Source organism: Apiospora kogelbergensis, assembly GCF_038363985.1.
Source record: "Apiospora kogelbergensis strain CBS 113332 chromosome Unknown utg000006l_segment0_segment0, whole genome shotgun sequence".
NCBI lineage: Eukaryota > Fungi > Ascomycota > Sordariomycetes > Amphisphaeriales > Apiosporaceae > Apiospora > Apiospora kogelbergensis.
This window is the reverse complement of record NW_027117423.1, coordinates 1,726,041-1,750,075: the sequence shown is the minus strand read 5'-3', so window position 1 is coordinate 1,750,075 and position 24,035 is coordinate 1,726,041. Positions and strand designations below refer to the sequence as shown.

The 24,035-nt window shown below is 53.6% G+C and overlaps 6 protein-coding genes across 6 annotated transcripts; 3 read left to right on the top strand and 3 right to left on the bottom strand.

Annotated features, from left to right (window-relative positions):
* Positions 1–956: 956 nt before the first annotated feature.
* PG998_009411 (uncharacterized protein) lies at positions 957–3,011 on the bottom strand (the record flags this gene model as incomplete). The annotated part of the gene is made up of 5 exons (XM_066876227.1): positions 957–2,034; positions 2,114–2,308; positions 2,376–2,537; positions 2,586–2,706; positions 2,804–3,011. The coding sequence occupies 5 exons, from the start codon at positions 3,009–3,011 to the stop codon at positions 957–959; spliced, it is 1,764 nt and encodes a 587-aa protein (XP_066728383.1).
* Positions 3,012–5,220: 2,209 nt separating this feature from the next.
* Positions 5,221–6,799, bottom strand: PG998_009410 (MFS monocarboxylic acid transporter; the record flags this gene model as incomplete). The annotated part of the gene is made up of 2 exons (XM_066876226.1): positions 5,221–6,275; positions 6,331–6,799. The coding sequence occupies 2 exons, from the start codon at positions 6,797–6,799 to the stop codon at positions 5,221–5,223; spliced, it is 1,524 nt and encodes a 507-aa protein (XP_066728382.1).
* Positions 6,800–8,471: 1,672 nt separating this feature from the next.
* PG998_009409 (uncharacterized protein) lies at positions 8,472–9,613 on the top strand (the record flags this gene model as incomplete). The annotated part of the gene is made up of 4 exons (XM_066876225.1): positions 8,472–8,606; positions 8,681–8,995; positions 9,054–9,107; positions 9,176–9,613. 4 exons carry the CDS (start codon positions 8,472–8,474, stop codon positions 9,611–9,613), a joined length of 942 nt encoding a protein of 313 aa, XP_066728381.1.
* Positions 9,614–14,591: 4,978 nt separating this feature from the next.
* PG998_009408 (BZIP-type transcription factor MBZ1) lies at positions 14,592–16,421 on the top strand (the record flags this gene model as incomplete). The annotated part of the gene is made up of 2 exons (XM_066876224.1): positions 14,592–15,543; positions 15,598–16,421. 2 exons carry the CDS (start codon positions 14,592–14,594, stop codon positions 16,419–16,421), a joined length of 1,776 nt encoding a protein of 591 aa, XP_066728380.1.
* Positions 16,422–17,469: 1,048 nt separating this feature from the next.
* Positions 17,470–19,454, top strand: PG998_009407 (Nitrosoguanidine resistance protein SNG1; the record flags this gene model as incomplete). Its single annotated transcript, XM_066876223.1, has 5 exons — positions 17,470–17,472; positions 17,529–17,804; positions 17,857–17,872; positions 18,012–18,703; positions 18,783–19,454. 5 exons carry the CDS (start codon positions 17,470–17,472, stop codon positions 19,452–19,454), a joined length of 1,659 nt encoding a protein of 552 aa, XP_066728379.1.
* Positions 19,455–19,920: 466 nt separating this feature from the next.
* Positions 19,921–20,683, bottom strand: PG998_009406 (fungal cellulose binding domain-containing protein; the record flags this gene model as incomplete). The annotated part of the gene is made up of 2 exons (XM_066876222.1): positions 19,921–20,558; positions 20,632–20,683. The coding sequence occupies 2 exons, from the start codon at positions 20,681–20,683 to the stop codon at positions 19,921–19,923; spliced, it is 690 nt and encodes a 229-aa protein (XP_066728378.1).
* Between the last annotated feature and the right edge of the window lie 3,352 nt (positions 20,684–24,035).

The following is a 24,035-nucleotide window of genomic DNA, read 5'->3' as shown; positions in this document are numbered from 1 at the left end:
TCGAGGGACGAGGATGCTGGAAGGGGTTGAGTGAAGTATATCCCTCCAGCGGGCCTGGTACTCTTGCGGTGGTATTACATGGCTAGTATCTCCAGATGTAAGTGACTAACTGGTGTTGGGGGAGTGAGGACTGAGTTGCGTCGATGCGCGCCGAAGGAACGCCACTTGGGCCTTCAGGAGCCGATCCGTCAATTGTGTCTCCCAAACACCTTCCACCGTCCGTGCCAATCATTCTGCGCGAGCGACAAGTCCTGTCTCCGAGCCTTGCATTTTGAAATCCCCGTGTCGTGACCCCGAACGTTCGACGACCCTGAGAGGGTCAAGACGGTCCTTTCTTAGTTCCAACCCAAACGGGCGTCTATACTCGGGGTATCGTGGCCAATGGCATTATCCAGCGATGGTAGATCGTATATGACAGCACCGTGTTTGTTGTTGTTGTTGTTGGCAATATTTACCATTGGAGGCTTTGGATGTTGGTGTCTCATACGTATTGACTGAAGCAGTAATCGATTGGCAAGTCGACAGTGACGTAGAAGGAAGAGACAAGACCGTTGTCCAGGTAGCCGAGTTTTGTCTGAGTCCAACCAAGCTTCGTCCGAGCACCTGGCTCGTTTCGACCGGCTAGTGAATCCCCTCTTCCGCACATCCATCCATTGGCAAGCACCGAGTGGCCGACAAGAAAGCCGCATTTTTCCAGGGTCCATGCCTGCTACGAAGGCCCGTCCAACCTGGACAAAGCTATCAAGTACCGCTCAAGGACGGGTGGCTGGTTGGGGTCAATGAGGTAATCGCCCCCTGGGCAGTGTCGGTCCAGTATTGTATATTTAAAACACATACATGCGTCCTATGCTGCCATCCTATAAACCAAAATACGCCAACCCATTTCATTCCACAGATTTCTCATAACGGCACGTAAAAAACGAATAGATACCCAAGAAGGTCAAAGAAAAGCCCACTCACACACGAAGCGACGCGATGTTTTTCGTGATGAAGTTGTACGGCTCGGACCTGAAGTCATCGGCCAAGAGGCCGCTTCGGTCGTTAAAGAACTGCATAAGCTGCTTACCCGCCTTCCACTGCGGCCAGGCGGGGAGCCCCGTGGCCGTCTTGCCGTCGCCGTTGGGGTCGAGATGGTAGAGAAAGTTGAAGTAGTACGTCTGGGTGGACCGGCTCGCGTAGTTGGGGAGCAGCCCGTAGAAGATCTGCAGAATGTCGGCGGCGTGGAAGGTGCCCAAGATGGGTGTGCCGTAGTTCCAGCTGCCCAGGAACGACCACGACGGCACCTCCGGGTGCACCTGCACCGCCACGTCCAGGAAGGCCCGGCGCGTGAGCGTGAAGGCCAGGTCGCCCAGGATGGCCGCTAGCCGCTTGAACTGCGGGTAGATGGCGTTAAGGATGCCCGTGTTGAAGGGGCTGCCCGCCGTGATCGATGCCGGATACGAGTCAACCAACTGACTGACCTGGTCGCGCGAGGCCTTGGTAAAGAAGAGCTCGCTCAGGTAGTCCACCAGCCGGTTTGTCGTCGTGATGTTGCCCTGGAAGAGGGCGAAGATGGTGCCTTCGTCCTCCATGTCGCCGATGATCATGGGCACCGCGGCGTACTTCTTCTCTTGCGCCAGCACTTCCGGGCTCGCGGTGAGCGCGGTGAAGTCCGGACGCGGCATGTACGACAGTGAGATCGAAGAGTAACTGAGGAGTCCGGGCACGCTATTCACCGCATTCAGGAATTTGTCGTAGCTCAGACCGCGCAGGCACTCGAGCGTGTCCGCGGCACCCGAGCATCCGCCGGTATTGACAACCGTATCGTACACAGCCTGGCACTTCTCGCAGTCCACGGGGTCCGTAGGGAGTATGCTGCCACTGTTCATGATGGCTCCACGGAACAAGGGTTTCCCATTGTATGTGTTGTTGCCATCGTAGAGGGCCATCTGGTTGAAGACACTGATAGCACCAGCGCTCTCTCCCCAGATGGTGACCTTTTCAGGATCACCACCAAAAGCCTCGATATTATCTGCTACCCACTCGAGACCCATTCTATTGAGGTTGGTTAGGATGTATACTCGTGTTAAGGAAGTCCGCAATTAAATAGGGATGAATTAGAAGGACGCCATACCTCTGATCAAGATGTCCCAAATTAGCAGCACCATCAGCCAGAACTTCCTTGCCTGGCAAGAATCCAAAGCCGGCAACTCTGTAGTTGACTGCGGCGAAAATAAAGGGCTTCCCCTGAGCAACTGCGCTGGCTAGCAAGCTCGTGGCATCGTACATTTGCGGAGACCCTAATTCAAAACCACCTCCGAAGATCCAGCTGACGGGGTATTAGTTCAACTTTGGTCACAAATCCCCCTGCACAAAAGTGGGAAGTAATCACTCACAAAAAGACCGGCAGCTTGTCGCCTGCCTTGGTACCAGCAGGTCGTTGGACTCTCATTGTCAGGCAATCTTCAGTCTGTCCCGTGACTACCTGGAACAACGGCGTGTTGATGAGGTTACCTATCACCTTCGGTATGAACTCGTTGCCGCCCGTAGTGCTGAGGCTGGAGTAAGTTTTTGTTGCAGAGCTGAGCTGTCATGTTGCGACTTACAAGAACATCTGAGGGCACGAAGGACCTGCTCCAGTTGCGTCAATAGTCCCAAAGCTCTCGGTGAGCCTCTGAGGCGGTCTAAGGCGCAGGGAAGCAACCGGGGGTTTTGTAAAGGGCATCCCTATCGCACAGATGACAGTCAGCGTTTAGATGCAGGTGAATTGACAGTCTATGAGACCAGTGACTACTAAGGCATGCACTCCTTCAAAGGCACTCACCTCCAAAGTTTTCGACTCCTGCCAACACGGAACCAACAACAGTTCCCGCCGGGATGGGCACTGTTGTTTTTGCTATAACCCGGGCCTCCAGTGTGGCATCAGGGATAGGAACAGGTTCGGGGGTGGGTGCAGGCGCAGGCGCAGGCAAGGCGACCGCCGAGCCAGACAGCACGGCGGCAGCGACGGCAGAGAACCAAGAAGTCTTCATGCTGGGAGCTTCAATACTTCATAAACGAGAGCAAGCGTAGCCTAGAATCAAGGCAAGGGGGGTATTTTGCAAGCAGCTCGTAGACCCCACGGGAGAAGGGGAGACGACGAAGAAGAAGAGCACGAAGAGGATATCAGAGGCACGAGGCTGTGACCACTGGGTGAGACAACATGATGGTTGAATATAGCGTGGGCTTCTGGCGATCTTTATAGCTATAACCAGTGCTTGACTCGTGTATTCACTGTTGCCCCCTTTAGGGAAGCACGAAGTGAACTTGGGGGCTCGTCACAAGGTCCTCACCAAGGTACCTTGAGGTTAAGGCGGGCCGCCTTTGATGGTTCTCTATCTTGGAAGTTGGAAGACCATCGCATCGTCCTGCTGATGGCTACCCCAGCCCGAACAGTAGCAAACATCATGAAGAGGGAGATGATGTGTGGCTACGGCCGCAAACATTTCCCGTATTGTCGCTGCTCCGAGGGCCACCTTGGATTTGGAGGCCGGCGTAGCGGGAGTTGGAGACAACCTTGGACCCGTCAGCTCCCCCGCTTATTGTGTCCCGCAGATCCCGCTCTCACATTGTTCTTTCTTCCCTGAGAGGCCTTGAGAGAGACCCCAATTCCAAGTCACCGCCAACCATATGGCAGGGTACGGGCATGGAGCCGGGGGTTGGACTGGCTCTGGTACGCAGGTCAGTGGGCAGGCAGGCAAGGGCATCCAGGACTTGGCTGCTTGGCTCTGCAGGCCAGCTGCCGCCCGAGCAGCAGCAGTCAACAAATAACACGCATGCCTGTTGGTCGCCATTGCTGCATGGCTCATTCCGGTGCCTCGTCTCGTTTCATTCCCATTCCCGCCGCCGTAACCACATGCCAAATGGTTGTAAGACGGTCGGTGTCTGCATCCAACTCACGTACCGAGGCAGGGAGCTACCGCTAGGCAGGCCAGCGTTAAGGCATAACGAGTGAGTGGCTGCAAAATGGGGAGGAGGGGGACGGCGCTATGCGCATGTCCCGAACGATGCGCAGCTGGGCGCTTGAGATGGTGTGTAGATGATCAAAAACTAGTAGCAGAGGTGTGTGTTGTCATGCTTTCCGATTCGGCGAGTTGGCAACCTGGTTGCCACCGGCGGGCTTGGAGGGCTTGGAGGGCTTGGTTGGCGTTGGCTGGGGGCCGTAAAAAGGACCGCGACACGCATAGAATGGTTGTGATATCTGGTAATATGCGTGATCCGAAAGGGCTGACGTTGAAGAAATATCCAATAGCTGACCTGAGGTTGCATCGTCCTTCCCCGCAATCTGCGCTCTCGGCTTGTTGCTTAGCGTGCCATTGATGAAGCTATTCCCTTCGGGATGACAGATGCCCCACACGACAATGGGGGGTATATTCCTGCAAGATATACAAGCTTAACCGCTGTGCTGCCTTCTGGATATTATGGCCGTACCAGAGGCTTTCCTGCCCAGATTCCCTACTTTTTCCCATGTGCTTCGGCCGGCATCTTCTTCGACGGGCACAACGTGCTCGCAGTCGTCGTATTCGGCATTCGAGAGTCTTCTAAGAACGGCCACCACCCCGATTTACCAATGAGCTCGTAGGAATCACCATCTAGTAAGCATTTGTGCCAAGCGCTTCACCGTAAAGATCCTAGTCATGACGTTAGCTTCCTTCCAAAGCACTCTTAGCAGCTTGGCAGCAATCGTGATTTGAGCCCAGAAAGGCATGTCTCTTCACCTTCACGGTATATTGCTTATGGCATGTGAATATCCGGTTGAACTGCAGCCTACGATGCGCTTTCCGGCGTCAGAACCGATCGAAGATACAAATGCCTTCGTAGGAAAGTGGGCAAGAGAGGTGTCGTCCTGCGATGTAGGGTTGCAGTTCCGGATCTGAGCTAAGGTCACTTGACTTCGGCCATCGAACCAGATACGGAAATCAAGTTCATCATGTACGTCGGGATCTAAGGGAAGCGTGGGGATGAATTCCTGGAACTTCCCAGGGCCGATCCTTCGTGGGTGCCCACGTGCTCCCCGTGGACTGTGGGGTATATCCTAGAATAGGTGAGCAGTCAATAGGTGCTGGTATCGCAGAGCCATGAGACTTAACCATGGACCAGGAAGAAGTGCTTGCATGATCAACAAGGTGCAGTGAGAATTGTAAGGGTATGTGCAGTCTAAAGGAAGAATATAGAAGTTGGTCCAGCTACAAAATAGGCCAACTAGATCACGACGCCGCGCTGAGCCCAGCCATTCCTCCCCTTCCAAGCCCAGAGAATCATTCCGCATCCCACCCAAATAGAACCAGTCATTGCCCAGAATGTTAGGGAGTAACACTTGGTGCCGTAGCAGAAAGTATCGTCCTCAGAGTGGGTGCTTGGATCAGAGTTGTTGGCGCCGGCTTCGTATACAGCAGAGTAGATCAGACCCCACATAGTAGACCCGATGGCAGGAAACAATGCAACGATTCCAAAATTGGTTCCAAAGTTTTCCACTCCCCAGATGATGGTGACTATGATGGGCATGAGACTGAAAAGACCACCATAGCCAGCTCCGATCAAGCTGGACACAGTCCAGAACCGATCACCGTGCTCCTGCATAGCTCCAGTCGCCAGGATTAAAGTGCCCAGGGAGATGATAATGCCCGCCACAATAATCATTGTGATGCGCGAGATAGTCAACCTTTGACCTGCTGGTGCAGATGATAAATGCAAACCACCTTGAGGATGCGCACTTTGCGGCTTCGGTGACGCAAAGTCGCTCAGGGAGCCGACAACGAGGCGAGCTACGGTGTTGGTAGCAGCGATGATCGAAACGTGGGTAGCCGGTGTTGTCACACTCTCGCTTATATGAGGTGTATGCAGCGTCCCGATGACGGTACCGAAGTTGTTGATGAAAGCTTCACCTGGCCCGATTATGAGCCAGAAGCCGAGCGCAAACCACCACATAGTGTGGTCTGATAGGAAACGTCGGGTCTCTGCATTAAGCAGCCATGTCTTTTTCAAAGCATCGTTGTCTTCGTCATCGTCCTTGGTGGGATTGCCTATGCCGCCATCCTCGGGGTCCTCGCCAGTGCTGGCAATACCGTACCCTGATGTGGTGGATCTCCGCCGGAAGATTTCGCTTCCTTCAAGAAGACCACTTCTCTCGAGCTCTTCGACGGCTTCATTGATGAGCTCGTCTTCGTCGATAACTCGAAGGGTAAAGGTTCCAAACAAACCAACAAAGGTCAGGGTGACGGAGAGGAACACGAAGAAATAGAAGACGCTGAATTCGCCTCGCGATCCATCCGCGTGTTTTTCGTATAAGATCCGGCTTGCTACCTGGCTGACCAGGACTCCGCTGAACCCAAGAGTTGCAATCGGAGCTACCAGCATCAAGCCTCGGTATTTTCCCCTTGCTGAAGTTCTTGGCGCATGTCGTGACAGATGCCACGTACACGCAAGCAGTGCCGGCACCGATAAGAACAAACGCAAACACCATGAAGGGGAATATGACAGGGTCGTTGCGCCCAAGTCCACCCAATGCCACGTCTCCCTTGTGATATAATCCAGCCGCGAGGCCGTAGCCACCACCCAAAAGAGCGGCCGAAATCAAGGCGATGGAGCTCGGCCCGGTGCGGTCGCACATGTATCCGATCAGAGGGACCGGGATGTATAGCGCGAGGCTCATGGCACTGGCAACGCCATTGATTTCGAACTGAGTAAAGCGCAAGCGCGATTGGAAGCTAGGACCGTACAGCGAAAAGACCGTGATGGTGCCAGCGGCAGCGGCTGCCAGCAGCGACCCAATGAAGGCCATGATGCGCAAGAATCGCGTCTTGGCCCGATAAGAGGAGGTTCTCGATCCATCTTGTATAGAGCTGTTGGAACTCAAGGGGCCAAGAGTTGATGCTGGAGATGAGGGTCGCAAGAGCGGCGCCCGGTCGTCTGATGGGGATTGGAAGCCATGGCGATGGCAGGCTGGGTTCGTTCGCTGTGTTGGATGGCTCGGATTCGGTCAACACAGCAGTGAAGAAGGCGGTTGAGCAGGGTGGTGGTCGGTCGGTGGACTTTATTGCGCAGGTCGCATCTGCTTGTCTTCAGGGGCGCTTTGAATGCGCATGCAATGGGCAACAAGTGTTCATGTGGTCATTGTGACTGGTGACTGGATTGGATTGGTATTCCTTTTTGGATGTTGGTCTTAGATTGTATTCCTCACCCATGGCCCAGCTGACGTGACGTGCCTTGGTGCTTGCTCCGATTCAAGGACCTTCCAGTCGTGTCAAGCTAGCTTTTCTGGGCCGTCATAGTGGGTTCCTCTCAGTGAGGCGTGCTTATGTATGTGCTAATGCTAATAGTTGTACAGGCGAACCTGTCAGTAAGCCTGCAACGCCCATCCCCCGCCACCGGATACTGACCGGCTAGGCAGTGGGCAGTAGCTGTGCCAGGCACCAGATATGTGGAAATCGTTGGGAGCTATTGAACCGCTGACCGTTCGCATGGCGCCTTGTGATGATGAAGATCTGCTTTGGAACGTTATCTCAAACCTTGCAATCCCGGCACCCGGCGCGCTCTAAGTTGAGCTGATAGCTCAGGCAGCACAAGCTACCATGCAGTCAGTCGGCCATTGCGTATTTATAGAAGCCCAGTATAATATTGACGATGGGTTTCATCCAGCTGTATAGTAACGCGGATGCCTCTCAGGTCTGGCAAGATAGTCTGCTAAACCTTGAACCAATTGTGGCAAAGCTTGGCTAGTTAATAGCTCCTAGGGGGTGTTGTGTCGTGGCGCATTCCCAAGGACCAGCCATCAACAGTCTGAATCTATATAAAGACGGCTTAGCCACATAACATAAAGGGCGGAACAATCATAAGACCAAGACGCTTACTTCTTATTCTCGAAGATTGCCAAATGAGGATATCGAACCATTTCAAAGTGCCTCCTTAATCTAGAACCGGATGTGGAGGGTCACATTCCGCCTTGGCAGGGACCGATGGAGAAATCCATTTCCTTGCCATCATCAACTGAACCATGGTCCGGATCCATCTCTTGGAGAATTCTCCACGAATGTACTCTCTAGCATCTGACAGCTTTCTCAAGGTGGATGTGCCTTGCCATACAAAGTAATCTATGTAAGACGCACCGCTGTCCACGGGGTATGGCAAGCCTCAACCCCCCACGACATCCCTAATAGAACCTCCAAACGTGGTAATAAAGGGGCCATGTCCCGAGAACTCCTTCGGGCACAAGCTGATTGGCTCGCTGGCTGCGGACATCTGGTGATTATTACTGTTGCGTGGTTCGCCTGGTGACGATGGCTTCACAGGCAGTCTGGCGATATTCTGATTTCCGCCAATGAGAAACGTTTTGAGAAAGGCAGGGATCTCTCATGCCTAAGTTAAAGTAGATATCTAAGCCTGAAGCCGTTCGATTATCTTACGAATGTTTTTCAACTGTAGAAGCCATTACATCAAACCCTAATATCGATACAATGTTGACAACCGCTGCCATTGCTTCTTTGCTCACGGTGGCCACCGCGCACCAGAACTTCCATCAGTTCTGGGTCGATGGCGTGTCACCGGGCTACCAAGTCGGCATTCGGATGCCGCCAAGCAATAGTCCAGTGGTAAGCCTTGGCCACTTCTTTTACATACGATACCATCCATCGGTTCTATAGTGTCTATCTAACATGCGAATCAGACCGACGTGACCAGCAACGATATCGTCTGCAATGTCAACGGCGCCAAGGTGCCTTCGGGGGTTGCTACCGTTGAGGCGAAGGAAGGCTCGACAATCAAAGTCCAGTGGGACCAGAGCACGCATCCCGGCCCCATCACTCACATGCTCTACGGGCCGGTTGACGACGCTTCCAAGGCGACCGGAATCGGCGCCGGCTGGATCAAGATTGACGAGCAGGACTACGTCGACGGCAAGTGGGCTAACGAGATCATGTCAGCGGCAGACATGACCCGTACCTTCACGCTGCCCAAGGGCCTCGCCAGCGGTGAATATCTGGTATGCTGATCCAGATGTATCATCTTTTCCGAACTTTGGTCACTAATACTTGGCATAGCTTCGTTCTGAGATGCTGGCGCTTCACGCCGCCCAGACTATGGATGGTGCACAGGTATGGACATGATATCCCCCTTGCTGCAGCCCTTGCCAAGGCATTTTCTAACAAGACCCTTATCGTAGTTCTATATCGGCTGTGCTCAGCTCAAGATCACCGGCACCGGCAGCACCAACTGCAGCCCGAAGATCACGCTCCCGGGTGCCTACAAGGCCTCCGACAGCAACATCTACATCCCCAACTTCTACAACGGATTCAACGCGCAGAACTACAAGGCCCCCGGAGGCCCAGTTGCGACCTGTGCCGCTGGAGGCGGTGCCGGCGGATCAAACCCTCAACCGGCGCCCACGTCCACTGCGGAACCGACTTCGACTGCCGCTCAACAGACGACTCTAACCACGAAAGCCAGCACCTCGGCAGCTTCGGGTCCGTCACCTGCGCCCGGGGGCGTGGCTCTGTACGGGCAATGCGGCGGCACGGGTTACACAGGGGAGACGAACTGTGTATCGGGGGCAAAATGCGCCAAGCAGAATGATTACTATTCCCAATGTATTCCTGCCTAATTTCGATGTTATTGTCCCTAGAAGAAATCCGCAACGGGGTCAGGGATGCCATTTGTTATCTTACGCATCGACTTGCGACAATGGGTCGAATATTCCAATATCAATAGTACTCGAAGTAAACCATGTGCCAAACAGCCATCTAATCCATGTTTTCAGCCTCGTGTCTTGACTGGAACTTAACACGCTTCTATTATTATGGGACAAGCAGAGGCCAGTGAATTGCGTCTGCCAAAATATTCGAGTTCCGTTAATATCGGTATATTGGCAAGTAATACCCATCCACACAAGCTGGCGGTAGGCTCATCGTAAATGTTTGCCGCAAAACTTAAGTGAGCAGGAACCTCACCTTACTTCGTTGGTGAGGGCAGTTATCAGAATACTGTGAAGCGTGCTAAGTTTTTATAATCCTCAATGGATACTACGTGTCTGGTCCAAGTTGATGCCGGCGTTATGCGAATAGGAGAACACTACATGATCTCCTAGTCGTTTGGGTGTTGGTATCGATCTCATTTTTGTGAAAACTCAGGGTTATCTAATTAAGGTTGATAGCTTGTTTGACTACTTATAACTGAGTCACTTACCTGTTCCATGAACCAAACATATCTCTCCCTCCCCCCTTTTCGTCGGTGTTTTCAAATGACGAACTATTACTGCTCGGGCGTCATGTGCCCACACACAGTAGCGTCAAGAGTGCATCTGTCACCACAACAAGCCAAAGTGGCTACCTACCACTCCAGGTGAGATAGACCATTGAGAACTGTTATCTAGTGACACCATGCTCGGCTAAAGGCCGGCTTGTGAGACTCCTGGAGTGGTGTTCAAGGTTCACAGCCATACGATCCCAGCTCAATCATTTATCCGAATTTCCAATCTATATAGAGCATTGCCAGCTCTCAGCTTGCTAGTCAGGTTGAGTAGGACAAATATCGTGGAAAAGTCACCAGCACCAAAATGTCGTGGGAGAGACAAAGGAAAATAAGTGCCGAGTATCGTGAGTATACCTGTTCTGCTTGAAGCATTTGGCCAAACAGAGATAACAGACAACGATAGAGCCATGCCGCCTGCGTGTCTAAGCACAACAAGCAGCCTGGGTACTGCATCCCAGACCAGCGTAGCCTCCACCCCGAGTTACGGGCAATAGATACAGGCGACTGCCGGTGACTTGTGCTGGAAGCTCAGTCAAGATCACTGTCTCGATGGGGTCGCTTTCCTCGGCCTCAACCCTCAACTGAGGGGGGACTGCAGCAAGGTTTGGGCCGGCGAGAATTACTGTATACGGTTATCCGACGGGCCGGTGTGTGTCGTGCAAACGTTGACCGTCGTTCCAGAACCTCTGAAAGTCAGTACTACGGTGACGGTGACTGCCCGTGCGTGCGCGACGGCGAAGGGTCGGGGGTATCGTGGGTCGTAGCGGAGAGAGATGGAGAGGGAGAGAGGGGGTTTGAGCTCTACGTGGCAAGCGGTATGCGGCCTTATTCACCTCTCTGGATTGCGGCATAGCTCACCGAGTAAGTGTGTAGGCAAGCGTCGATGCAATAAAACCTACTCATCAGGATCCTACAGTTGCTACATACATGGTGTATTCTGTCGACGCATTGACACAAAAACAAGCCATAAGCACAAGCCCTCTGCCCGCGATAGACTTATAAAAGCACTACCATATTGCCATGATCACGATGCCAAGTCGCGGCGCAACGATCAAAAACAACGTGCTCTCAAGACGCTCAGATCCTAGAGATAAGGCCATCCATATGCTGCTCGTTCCTCATGTGCAACGTTAGGCAATGCCATTCGTGCCATATCTTATGATTCAGAAGTACGCAGATCCATTTTAGATGGGATCGTGCAAGTGCCAGAAAGGTATTCCGATCTCATGCATGGGAATTACTAAGATCGTATCTCGATAACAGCCACAAGTTTTGGCAATTCGCCACAACCGCACAGCCACGTGCGCACAGAGGAGTGACGGAATTTTCCTGATCAACAGTCCGGCAGTTTAAAAGGGTTCCGGCATATGGTCAGTAAGATGATGACATGTTGGAAAGGAAACAGGTTGTAGAGTAGCTGTGCCAACACGGTCCATGACACTGTGTGCATCTCCTCGTATTATTATGGGATCTGGCAATGGGGGTCGTTATGCTCGCTGGAATCCACTGAAGGGCACAGAGTGACCCTTGCTCAGCTGAAGAGATGATGATAGATCACGTACAAGCCTCAAGCTGCAAATTAGAGGGTTTGTTTCCACCTCTCCGGGCACCGAATTGCTTACTGGGCATGGGCAGCTGGGGGCCAAGGGGGTCTGTAAGCCTGGAGCCAAGGATCGATCGAACCTCTTCTGCCTTCAGCCCTCTACTTTACGCTACGTTTGGAGGGCTGTGAAGTCAGCTACATGTGGTGCCAGGAGGCGGTAGGTGGCTAGGGTGGGAGGGTTTCGGGCAGCTCGGGAGAGTCGTAGAGATACATAGTAGCCAGCTGGGAAATAAAGTGCGAGTTGCACATATACTCAGCCTTATGGTTGATTCATCTTTGCTAAAGTAGCATGTCAATGAGTTGGCAGCTTGGCAGTTATCTGCCACGCTTTTTCTGGGCGCAGGTGAAACTTGTGTTCCCTGGACTGGTGGTCTCGAACCTCGACAGCCCGATATCCGGTCCTTGGAATTGGGCCCCTTGTTCTGCCCTTCGCGCCCTACGTTGGCTACTCTTCTACTGCAATTGCAACTTGCAACACCGGCTTCTCATCACAGGCGCGATTTTCATATTAATACCGGGCCAAACGCCTACACGGTGCATGTGAAAGGCTCCGAGCCATGAGGCCTTGAAACGATCTCGTGGGGGCGATCGCCCGCTATATTTGGATGGTGGCAGATCCCCCTGGCATAGAGCCTGCCAGCCTGCATTACCGGCGGCTGCAAAGCTTCCAGGATGAACCAACGGTGCCGAAGCCAGCCTTATTAAAAAAAAGATGAAGTGAGCAGGCATTTTGCAACCTTACATTGGTGTCCTCCTTTCTGGGCCATGACGGCCGTAAAATTGCTGAGTGGACAGATAACCCTATTTTCAAGGATTCCTTTCATGTGTCAGGATTCCATTCCAGGGATTTATTTCTTCTTCTCCTTCGAGAACCAAGGAAAAGCAAGAAAAATTCAACATGGAAAAAGATTGGGCCACCGGAACATCCGGAGCGCCCCGGGTGCGATCGGCGTGGGCACGGCGTTTCAAAAAAGCCGACACGCCGGTGGAGTCAGTGGAAGGGGACTTGGTGACCAAGTTGGAAATGTCTCATAACGCACGGAATCGATATTTTATGCATCGCGGGTTAATTCCTGTCAGCGAGTCGAGGTTGGCTGTGCAACAAATCTATTGTTCAATGCCCTGGCGGGGTGACAAGCACGGGCGCCTGTCGGGTCCGAATTTTAGAGTTGAGCGAATGATGGTGGATGGGTTGCCTCCCAAGTCCCAATGCGATGGAGCAGTGGAAGCGCAGGCACCAGAAAGTCTACTGCGGTCTATCGAAGTGACTGGTGAGCAAAAGGCAAGTCTCTCGATCCGTTGCGGTGGTGGTTGGGTTGTAATTAAGAAAGTTCCCAGACGTTGTGCTCAGCCATCCGCCAAGTGGACCGGTGGAAATCAACAGCGCACAATCAGGACTTGGATCGGGCAATTTCACCTGAGATTGTGTGGTGGCAGTGCACCGCTCAATCTGACTATCGTCCTGTCCTATGCCAGCTCGCTACGGCGGCTCGCTTTCGCTACCGCGCCGGAGGACAGATTGCCAGCCAGAAAGTCGTCGTCAGTCGTGTTCGAATCGAGTCGTATTGACAACAACAACAATCAGGCAGACGAATTCCAGAGCGGGTGAGATCAGAATGTAGTCTGTATCCTTCTCGTAAATACGAAGCGGTGGTGAGCGGGTTTCGCTAGCAAGTACCACTAGCGGGGTGGTGGGTGGTGGGTGGTGACTTATGCACTGCGCTCACAGGATTTTATGTCGCTGCTCCTCCATGCAAGGCCAAGTGGGACACGATGATCAGGCCTATCCAGTACATACTGTAGCCAGTTCATATCCTACTTTTGCTACATGCCACGATGTATGTATGGAATCAGTCACTTTGGGCCTGGAATCGGTTGTTGTCAACATCGCACGTTACCTACCGCCCGCCGACCACCTGGATAGCGCAACCTAAGTGCTAAGGTTCGATTGGGGGGATTTTGTTTACGATTTGAAACACCTCAATGCCTTGACATACTAGGAGGGGAACGCCCAGCGCCAATTGGCTCCGGCTGCTTGCAACTGCATATAGTATACGTTGGCTCGTCGTCCTCGCCAGCGTCATCTTCGTGAGTCTTATCGCTGGATTCTATGTACGGCTTCGTGATGCAGCCCTAATAGGAAAGCCACGATGACCCAGCGTCGTCATCGTGAAGGCCGCAGGGAGGGAAGAAGCGGGACTGGGCAGGATCGGCACGCAGAATAAGAATAATACATGCACATTATTTGTACTGTCCCGTTTGTCTCGTTTGTGCAGCAGTCGGCGAGGGAGCGCCTCTATTGGCCAGGGACGGAAGTATCTGTGGTGAAGAGCTGACGCGTCCTTTTTCTTGGGCCAAGCTGCCAAACCCCTGTCGGGCTGCCGGACGGGGGCCAAGTTGTGCCAAGCCCCTGTGCTGCCCACCTTCAACGGCAAGTGCCCTTTTTCCCCAGGCATCCATCCACCGTCCAGCCATAACCCCCAAATCCCCGTCCAGGTCGCCTGTTTGTGCCCGGTTTCTGTCGCTCTTTTTCCCAACAACGAAACACCTCTTTGACATTAACTTCCAACCACCACCATCATCTACCATTCCCTACGTTCGTTCCTCTACACACCGACTTGCATCCAACATCCAACTCATCTTCAACCCTCTATCGTTAAACTGTTTCATCTGTCAAATCGGGCCCGGAGCCTCTTGCTCACATACGATTCAACAACATAACAACAACATGTCGGCGTCAAGCCAATCCACATCGACGAGCCCGTCGAATCCTCAGCCCACTGGTGTCGCAGGAGACCCCTTGGATATGATCGACTTCTCTGGCTATGATGGTCTCCCCGAGACAAACGCCTACAACTCGCCGTCGCTGACGCCGGAAACTTCTACGAAGCAACAATTCACTAGCCGCCAGTCCCCCATCTCAGCAACCGCATCAACAATGCCTGCTACCCAAACAATGTCTGGCCCCAGCCATCAGTACGATCAATACAAGCAGCAGACGCCTTTTGTACCGGGCGCCTTGGCAACCACGCTGGCGGTCAACCAGAGCAGCGCGCATGTGGGATACGACCTCGAGTATATGTCGACGCAAATGAACCCGGCTGATGATATGTTCGACTTCAACTCAGCCCCGTCTCAGAACTCGCTCAGTAGCCCTGAGATGGACATGGATTTCGAGCCAACTGGCGACGCCTCGTTTTTCTTCAACGAGTCCACCGTGAACCCCACAGCCATTGATGCCCAGTCCCTAGCTTCGCCCGCGACCGTCACCAGCAATGTGGGCAGGATGTACCCTGGTATGCACCAGCAGGCTGCTGCCATGGCCAAGGCTCGTGCACAGCAACAGCGCCAACAGCAAATCATCCAGCAGCAGCAGCAGCGACACCAACAAAACGCGAAGCAGCAACAGCAGCAGCGACCCAAGAGTGCCCAGCCTGCCGATCCTCTCGTGGAGCAGAAAATTACTCAGCTGCTGAACTCTATGAGAGCCCAATCCTCTGGCGCCGACGGTCAAGGCAACTCGCCTCATCTCAACGTCCCCAAGCTGAAGAAGGACGAGGAGGATATGGATGAGGACGAGAGACTTCTCAATAGCGAGGAAGGCAAGAAGCTCAGTAGCAAGGAGAGACGCCAACTGCGCAACAAAGTTTCCGCCCGCGCATTCCGGTCCAGGAGAAAGGGTGAGTCTGAGTTCCAATTCTTGTTTAACTTATCAGTGCACTAACACGTTATAGAATACATCTCCCAACTCGAAGCTGAAATTGCTGGCAAGGTTACCGAGAACGGCGAGCTTCGTTCTCAGAACCGTGCTTTGTTGGACGAGAACCGACGCTTGTCGGATCTCACCCGCATGCTGTTGTCCTCCAATGCCTTCTCTGGCTTCTTGGATCACCTCAGTTCTAACCCTACTGCCTCCGCGCCGCAGCAACCTCAGCCGGTACAGCGGGTTGAGCAACGCGTTGAGGAGACTCGCCAAGTCCCCAAGGACGTCAACCCTTACTCTGCTGCCCAGCAGCAACAGCAAGTCAGCATGGTCATGGTTCCTGAGCAGACCATGGATTTCTCCATGCTGAACCTGAGCTCTGGTGATGCCTTCAACTACCAGCCCCAGGTCTTCACTGTTTTGGAGACGCCCGATCTTCCCGAGTTCAACGCTGCTATCCTGGCTGGAAAGACCTCCGATGCTGATTTCGAATCAGAGCAGAGCAAGGTTGAAATCTCTGCTATTGAGGCACCCACCCTGCTCGAATCCACCAAGCCGGAGATGCCCGAGTTACCCGCTACGCAGGCTACCGCCGAGAAGGTCGTTGCCGATCTTGATGCGGACATTTTTGACGATGATGCTGCGCCGGTTGTCTCAGAACCCAAAGATGACTCGCGCAAAATCAAGCTGTTTGTGGGCATCCAACCTGAAAAAGCCTTTGCTCAATTCGACCTTGTCGGTGCTGCAGAGGAGGCTGACGCCGTGTCAGCCAAGGCACTTATGCGGGTGCAGCGCATCAGTGCTAGTATGGAAGCCACAATGGAACGGTTAGAACGTCTCACTGTTGGACTGTAATCGGTTTTCTATTCATTCACATTTTTTAATATCTACTTGACGAAGGCGAGGGGGAAAGGCGTTTTCATTATTTGGTCCCGTGGGAAGCGGAGGGACTACATGCCACATGCTTTCATCCATGGATATGGGTTGTTCCCAACTGGACTGTGACATATGAATAGGCGTTCATAGCGTTTTCTGGAGATTGGATATAGCTTTGCATATCAATGATTTGTCTTTGGAGGGTTGGGAGGAACATGGGGATGCGGCTTATATGCCTGCTGCACATTAGACTAGCCGGCCACACGCCACTCGGCCCTGAAAATGAAACCACATTATGTAGTCAAAGCTGGACACGTGCACCATCATGACTGCGAATATATGTGCCTCAGCTCGAAGCCACCTTGTTGGTTTAGCAACCGGGCCCGTTCTAAAGACCGCTGCGGCGCCTGGCGATGTGCAAGGGGATCATTTGACGGCTACAACGTGCCGGCAGACTAGGTTGACAATTCCAGCAGGGCACACACTAAGCAATGCGAAGGCAATCGATGAAGGGCGGAATAAGCGCTGCATGGTAAGGTCAACCTAGATGATATATATAGTTTCAGCTCTAACGGACATGCGATGAGGGCCACTGCAAGTGTGCAAGTCAGCGTAATTGGTCCGACTGGGCTCCGGGGCACTAGGTAAAGACGACATGTTTATTTCCGCCTTTACAGATTCATCGATATGGGTATCATGTATCCGAAGATTGAATGACATTTTTACCGCGTTTGTCCCACGGGATCTGGCAATGGTGATGGTGTTAAAGAAGAAGGGGGTGACATCACCATTTTCAGCGTACATACTTTCAACCTCATCTGGGGGATTTCGTGTCGACGCCAACTCTGAAAGAATATCTATCATGCTTATTCTTCGTTCTCTTAAGAACCCGAAAGCCTATACAGAAAGTTGAGGCTTTACAGTTCAAACTGAACTGATTCGTTGTGTCCCGTTGCCGATACGATTGCTGTTGTCCACGGCGGCGAACACAAGTCTGGCTATTACTTAAGTGAAGATGTATCACACAATGGTAGGTCCCGGCTTTCTCTTGTTTGTTATCTGATCGCCCACATAAGCGCCCTATAGTCGAGAGAGATCTCCGGGTACTACGAATCAACTGGTAGCAGCCGCACGTGTCTAAGTACATGTTCTTCGGAAGAACTACGAGGCAGTATGGCGAAGCCCGGCAGCGATCCGACCAGCCCAACCGGTTCCGACACCACCTACATCCAAATCTCCGAGCGGGAGCGTGGCCGTGAGTATTGCGGACAGCATGGCCGGCACCACGGCCGGCACCATGGCCGAGGTCGAGAGAACGGCCGGGGCCCGAATCAGCGACATTTGAACCAGCACCATCACGCCGTGGGCTTTTTGGGACCGGAGCATGAGTAAAGTCCGGGCTCACGTTATACAGATGTGGCTTAAAACAGGTAAGTTGCGATGACTTGTAGCATTGTTGAGCGTGTCTAGGAAGAAAAATGACCCCCACCTTACCCTAGGCAACCCCCTTTTCTGGGATTGAATATTCTTTTTCTTGGCTAACACGTATACTCTTGCCACACACAACAGTGCTGATTCTTGTGGTATTCGTCATGGCAATATTGTCCCTGTACTGGGCCGTCCTCTTCAAGGCGGAAGAGAACATGAAAAACCTGAAAGTAGCCATTGTCGACTTTGACGGCCGGACGGCACCATACAACGACGTCGACGCCTTCGTGGGCCCTACGTTGACGAAGTTGGTTCAGGGTTTGGTCGACGACACGGCACAGCCATCCTTGGGCTACCAGGTGATACCGGCTTCGGAGTATGGCCACGATCCCATGCAGGTTCGCCAAGCCGTCTACGACTTCCATTTCTGGGCCGCCATTGTCATCCACAACAACGCCTCGTCCCTGCTCCAGTCGGCGTTCCCCACCGGCAACGCCTCCTACGACCCTACGGGCGCCGTCCAGACCATCTTCCTCTCGGCACGGGACCAGAACACCATCTACGAGTACGTCCTGCCCCAGTTCGACCAGCTGGAGAAGCAGTTCATGGCCCAGTTCGGTCCCGTGTGGGCCCGGCGAATCGCGAGCAATACATCCATCACCGCGGACATGCTGGCGGCCGCTCCGGCTGCCGTGAATCCCGCCATCTCCTTCCTGCCGATCGATTTGCGACCTTTCTCGCCCGCGGCCGCGACGCCAGGTGTGTCCATTGGTCTTATCTATTTGATCATCATCGCCTTCTTCTCCTTTGCGTTTTTCCTCCCTATTCATACGGTAAGCGAAACTCGGGGAATTCAGAGAATCCTCAGTATGCCTCGCTATCCAGCATCGCTAACATTATATGGGGTTGTAGAAATACATCACTCCTCAAGGTCATCCCCCGCTGCACTTCTATCAATTCATCATCTGGCGACTGTTTGCCTCCATCGCCTCGTACGTCTTCGTCTCGCTAGCCTATTCGCTCGTCTCGCTCGCCTTCCAGATCCCTTTCTGGAGGGGGCCGGCGTCGCCCATCGAAGTGGCCGTGAATGCGACGGCGTACGGGCGGGGCTCGTTCGTGGTGTACTGGATGCTCAACATGATCGGGATGACGGCGCTGGGCATCGCGAGCGAGAACATGTCCATGATACTGGGCCAGCCCTGGACGGCGCTCTGGCTCATCTTCTGGGTCATTACCAACGTGTCGACGGCGTTTTACAGCCTCGACCTCGCCCCCCGGTTCTTCCGCTGGGGCTACGCCTGGCCGCTGCACAACATTGTCGAGGCCTCGCGTCAGATCCTCTTCGACCTACACCCGCGCATCGGCATCAACTTCGGCGTGCTCTTCGCCTGGGTCGGCATCAATCTCACCCTGTTTCCGCTCTGTTGCTACTTCATGCGCTGGAAAATGGAGCACCAGAAGCGCAGTGCCGAGCGCAATAAGGACCGATACATGGTTGAGACTTTCGACGGGGCTAAGGAGTACTCCAAGAAGGAGGGAGAAAACCCTCCTATACGGCGACGTGGGTTTATGAGAGGCATGTGAAGAAGTATCGACCGGAGTAGGCATCTTGGCGTGGAAAGTCTGAAGCTTGAAAAGCTGTGATTAAAGCTGACGAGCAAGAGAAATGGATACGAGTTCAGTTACGGACTGTATATCCCTAATAGCTAATATCAGCTAGAGCGAATGCATGATTTCCTCTTCAGCCACTTGCTTCGATACTGGGGTCGTGTGTTCTGTAAAGTTAACGTGGGTAGAGACCACAGTACTATCAACTCTCGCTGTTATTGTGAAAGCACTTCTTTGGCACGACATATTCACTGATGAGGAAAGATAGTCTTTGTAAGTTTATATGTTCAAAAGTGTATGTACAGAGATTCAATATGGACTGGAATGGTTTCGTAAACTCATAACTCGTGTGTGCTTCTTGTCTCTTCACTTCTGTACGTTTGCGAAATAAGAGGCATCACACCAAAGTTTCAACATGCCCCCTTCCCTGCCATGGGGGCATCTAGCAGGTGAAGGGCTTGGGGCCAGGGTTGGTGTAGCTGGTGGGAACGGGGTAGTAGAGGTTGAACTTGATACCGGGGTCCTCGGCGTTGTAGGCGCCGGGGAAGGAGACGCCGGCGGGCTTGCTGGAACCGCCGCCCTCGACCTTGATCTGGGCGCAGCTGAGGTAGAACTGGGCGCCGCCCGTCTGGCCGGCCGAGTGCAGGGCAATGTGCTCGACGCGGAGCAGGTAGTCGCCGGACGCGACGCAGGGGGGGATGGTGGCCGAGACCTCGCGGCTGCCGTCCGAGGGCCAGGTGAGGCCGCTCTGGGCGAAGTTGGGCCCGTCCTCGTAGATCTTGAACCAGACGTCACCGCTGCCGTCGAAGTCGGCCGCCGACTTGCCCTCAGGGGCTTTGGCCATGTAGAAGGCCATGGGGCCTGGGTGGCCGATGTTGCTGTCGACCCTGAAGCCGACCTTGTCGCCGGCCTTGACCGACATGGTCTTGGCGCCCTCGCTGCCGGGCGCGTTCTGGTAACAGCGGATGGCGTCGGACTTGACGTCCTCGACGGGGCCGTGGGAGTTGAAGTTGGTCGTCTTGCGGACGAACTCCCAATCCTTGGTGGTCTCGCCGTTGTAGACCAGAGCAGGGAATGTGTCTGCCATAGGTTTGTATTAGTCTCCATGCGAACCTTTCGTGGCCAGGCATCGATATGGGAAGGCGGTACATACAGTGGGCTGAAACGGCCGAGGCCAGCAAAGTGAGGGCTGCAAAGGACTTCATGGTGACTGCAAAGCGATTGTGGTGAACTACTGAGTGTGAAAGAGTGACTGATGTAGTGAGCGAGCGGTCTGAAGCGTGATGATGTGCACTATCAGACAAAAACCAGATGGGCTGCGCGGCAAGATGCTCTTATACTGCGACGGCGACAAAGCAATGGCCTGCCTCTGGCGATGCGAGCCGGTCTCCATGTCTCGGGATACAACATGGTTACCAAGCCTGGATGGAAATAGTAGCGGCCGTTGCCGCGAACCGGCAGGATTCTCCAACGTCGTCGATAATTCCACCACTAAGGCCTTCGAGTTCAGATGGCAGATAGATTAGTTCCGCGGTGTCGTGTTGCACGCACGCGCTGAGCCCACATTGGCTGTGGGGGATTTCCAGCAAAGTCGTCGATCATGAAACATGGCGAGTTTGGATGTAATTAATCGCCGGCACTTGTTCCCAAGAGCGAATCGATCGGCATTGACGTCTGACGTCCCAACCCACCGTTCGTCCCTTTGTGATCTCAGCTTGTGAACTCGGGAGCCTCAATCCTTGGCGTCCGTCCAATTTATTCGCTGAGATGCGACAGCAACAAGCCTGCACTCCTGACTCCTGACAACCACAACCGCCGCAAAGGCGGTTCAAGGAAGCGTTGCATTGAAATGCAATGCAACCTCCATCGCACCCAGAGATGCGGGAATGATTGGCGGCCACTAATGGAGAGCTTGGCACAGAGCCGCTCGACGGACGTCCTTTTCCCATCCCCCTTAGCTGAGCCTCATGACGGCGACGGTGATTTCCACCTGTCACACCGACTCAGGTACCATGGCAAATGCGACCGTTGGGAATCACATCGTACGACGACGGATTGCTGCATGGAACAAGCAAAGAATGGGGAGTTTTGAAACGCATCGATGGGGTAGGGAGTCTCAAAAAGAGCAATACTTGCCGAGTGCAAGCAGGCAAGGGGGACAGTCGTTATTGATCACTTAGATGGGAACACATGCTTACCCAATCCTATGCTCAGCATTGCTATGACGTACTGCTGTGAAGAGCGCGCTGTTTGAGAGGAAGCTGCGAGTCCGGCCGATGATTGAGATTCTTCTACTTGCATATTTGTTGGGCTAGTTCATCCCGAATTGGATCATACGCCATAAGATATGAGACGTATACAAATAGAGAAAGTCTCAGCGTGGCGCTGCGAGATCCGGGAAACGACAGATTATTGGCCCTGATTAGCTGCCGTCATATCAGGGTGCAGCATGTTCTTATACGTGGCTTGCATGATAAGATGATATTTATTGTATATGAATATCCGATGCGGCTTTCGGGTAAGGGACTTCCTTAGCTGGCCCGGACAAGTGTCCATGCAGGTATACGATGGCGCTGCAAGTCGAGATAAGTGCGGCACCAGCAAAGGTCGTCAGGTACGTCGCCTTAGACCTCAGCTTTCTCTCCCTTTGGACAGGCACAGATAGTGCATTGCACACCAGCCCTCCCTCGCGGGCCGAGATCAGCTCTCCTTTTCCCTGGATACCGGGTTCCGGCCTGGACACTCGACACCATGCGTCGTTCCAGGCAACAAAGCTTGGTCGGCGCCCATCTACCGGTGTGTGAACCCGAAAAGGCCTCCCAAGCAAGCCAAGTATATCAATACCTGCCACGGATTCTTGTCCAATGTGATCGGCAGTATGCAGCCTGACTCGTCCACTGAAGATTGAGCCATCACGCTAGACGACCCGCCCTCGTAGAAGGGAGAGCAAGTGGCCACCAATCTTACGGGCCGCGAAGGACCAGCGAAGGATCTCCCAGCAGGGACAAGCAGAAGACGTGCATGCTCTAGCTGCCAGAGGAAGTTCCAAGATAACGGAGCCAAGGGCGGGCTGCTCAGGTTGGTGGGTGGCGTTTCTTGCGTGACCTTGGCGCCGCTTGGCATGCCACGATCATCTCGAATTTGCAGCAGAACGACTGGCTGACCGGGTGAGGAGTCGTCCTTCTGGCTCCCTTCATACCGGCCGACGGGTTGTTCGGGCCATTTCCCATTAGACCGAGGACAGGAAACTGTCAGTTCCTATCTGGCGGTTTGGGCATATCGCTTCGTCTTCCTCGAAAGAGCCAACAGGCTTGAGTGCGGCTCTGGACAGAGAGATGATCGGGAAGAAGAAGAAGGGGGAAAAGCAAATACGGAGTATAAGCCAGGGCGGCATTACAGAAAACAATAAGCAACTGTGATGCAGGTTGGCCTTCTCCATTGGCTGCAGGTGCAGACGTGAAGGCGCACACTTCCCTGCAGCTGAAAAGCCTCCGCTCGTCCTGACTGAAAGCGATGTGTGACAGAGCTGTCTACTTGGGCAAAGTCCCGGCAACCCTGCGCTTCATCTATGTAAACCCAGTGGCCCGGGTTGGTTTAGGCAATATATCCGTGGTCTTGGTTCGCCAATCCTACCGGCGCCCTTGGCCCAATGATCTGGCATGCCCCCCAGCAGGTTTTCTTCTCGTTTAGAGTTCGGGTTCTAGGCCATGGCATAGGGCATTGGGATGAGGAGCGGATTGCTTGGCTCCAATTAGCGTGAGCGAATCCCACGAACCCCAGAGCCTTGGCATGCAACGACGCCATGGGACCAATGAGACGGCGTCTTGTCAACTATACCTTCCTCGGGTTGCCAGTCCGACTAGCATCGCCGGGCTCATCGTGTCTCTCTCCATGTGGAACTTTCCCCCAGATTCACGTTATGGGGAGCACGGCTGGTGAAACGGAAGGTCGACTGCTGACCACCAAGTGCCAAGAAGGCATAGACGAGAGCGACAGACCGCAGTGCATCCCAAGTGGTGCAGCCAGGGGGATGCACAGCGTATTGACTATCGGTGTTTTCCCCCTGTCTGGCATTATGCATGTCTCCAGTTCACCGAGCTGCGCAATGTGCGACCCCAAAGTCTCGATATCCGGTACGTACCTTCTTCTGCCGTCGAAGGGCATTGCAGTGCGTCTAACCACATGGCTGGACCTTATCAGCTCTAGGAAACCTGGGGTACGAGTCGGAGCATTTTGGTTCGGACGAAGGGCCGCGACGACACGAGCTAGATCACGTCCTGCCCCCTGGTACTGCATATAAAGAGCCTGCGGCGTCCAGTCGCTCCTGGTCACACCAAGCCAAGACAAGACATCAGCAAGAACGCGGCTGCTGCTGGGTTGTTTCCTTTTCCTTTCCCGCTCCCGCTGGCCATTTAAACAGCCCTCAGACCGGGAGATCCTTTCGACAAAGTTTCCACTTCAGTCCCTACCCCCAGACACTCCCTTGACAGCATCCCCCTTTCGAAATGGCCCTCCACGATGATGTCGCCATTTCGGGCGGCTCAAAGACCCCTAGCG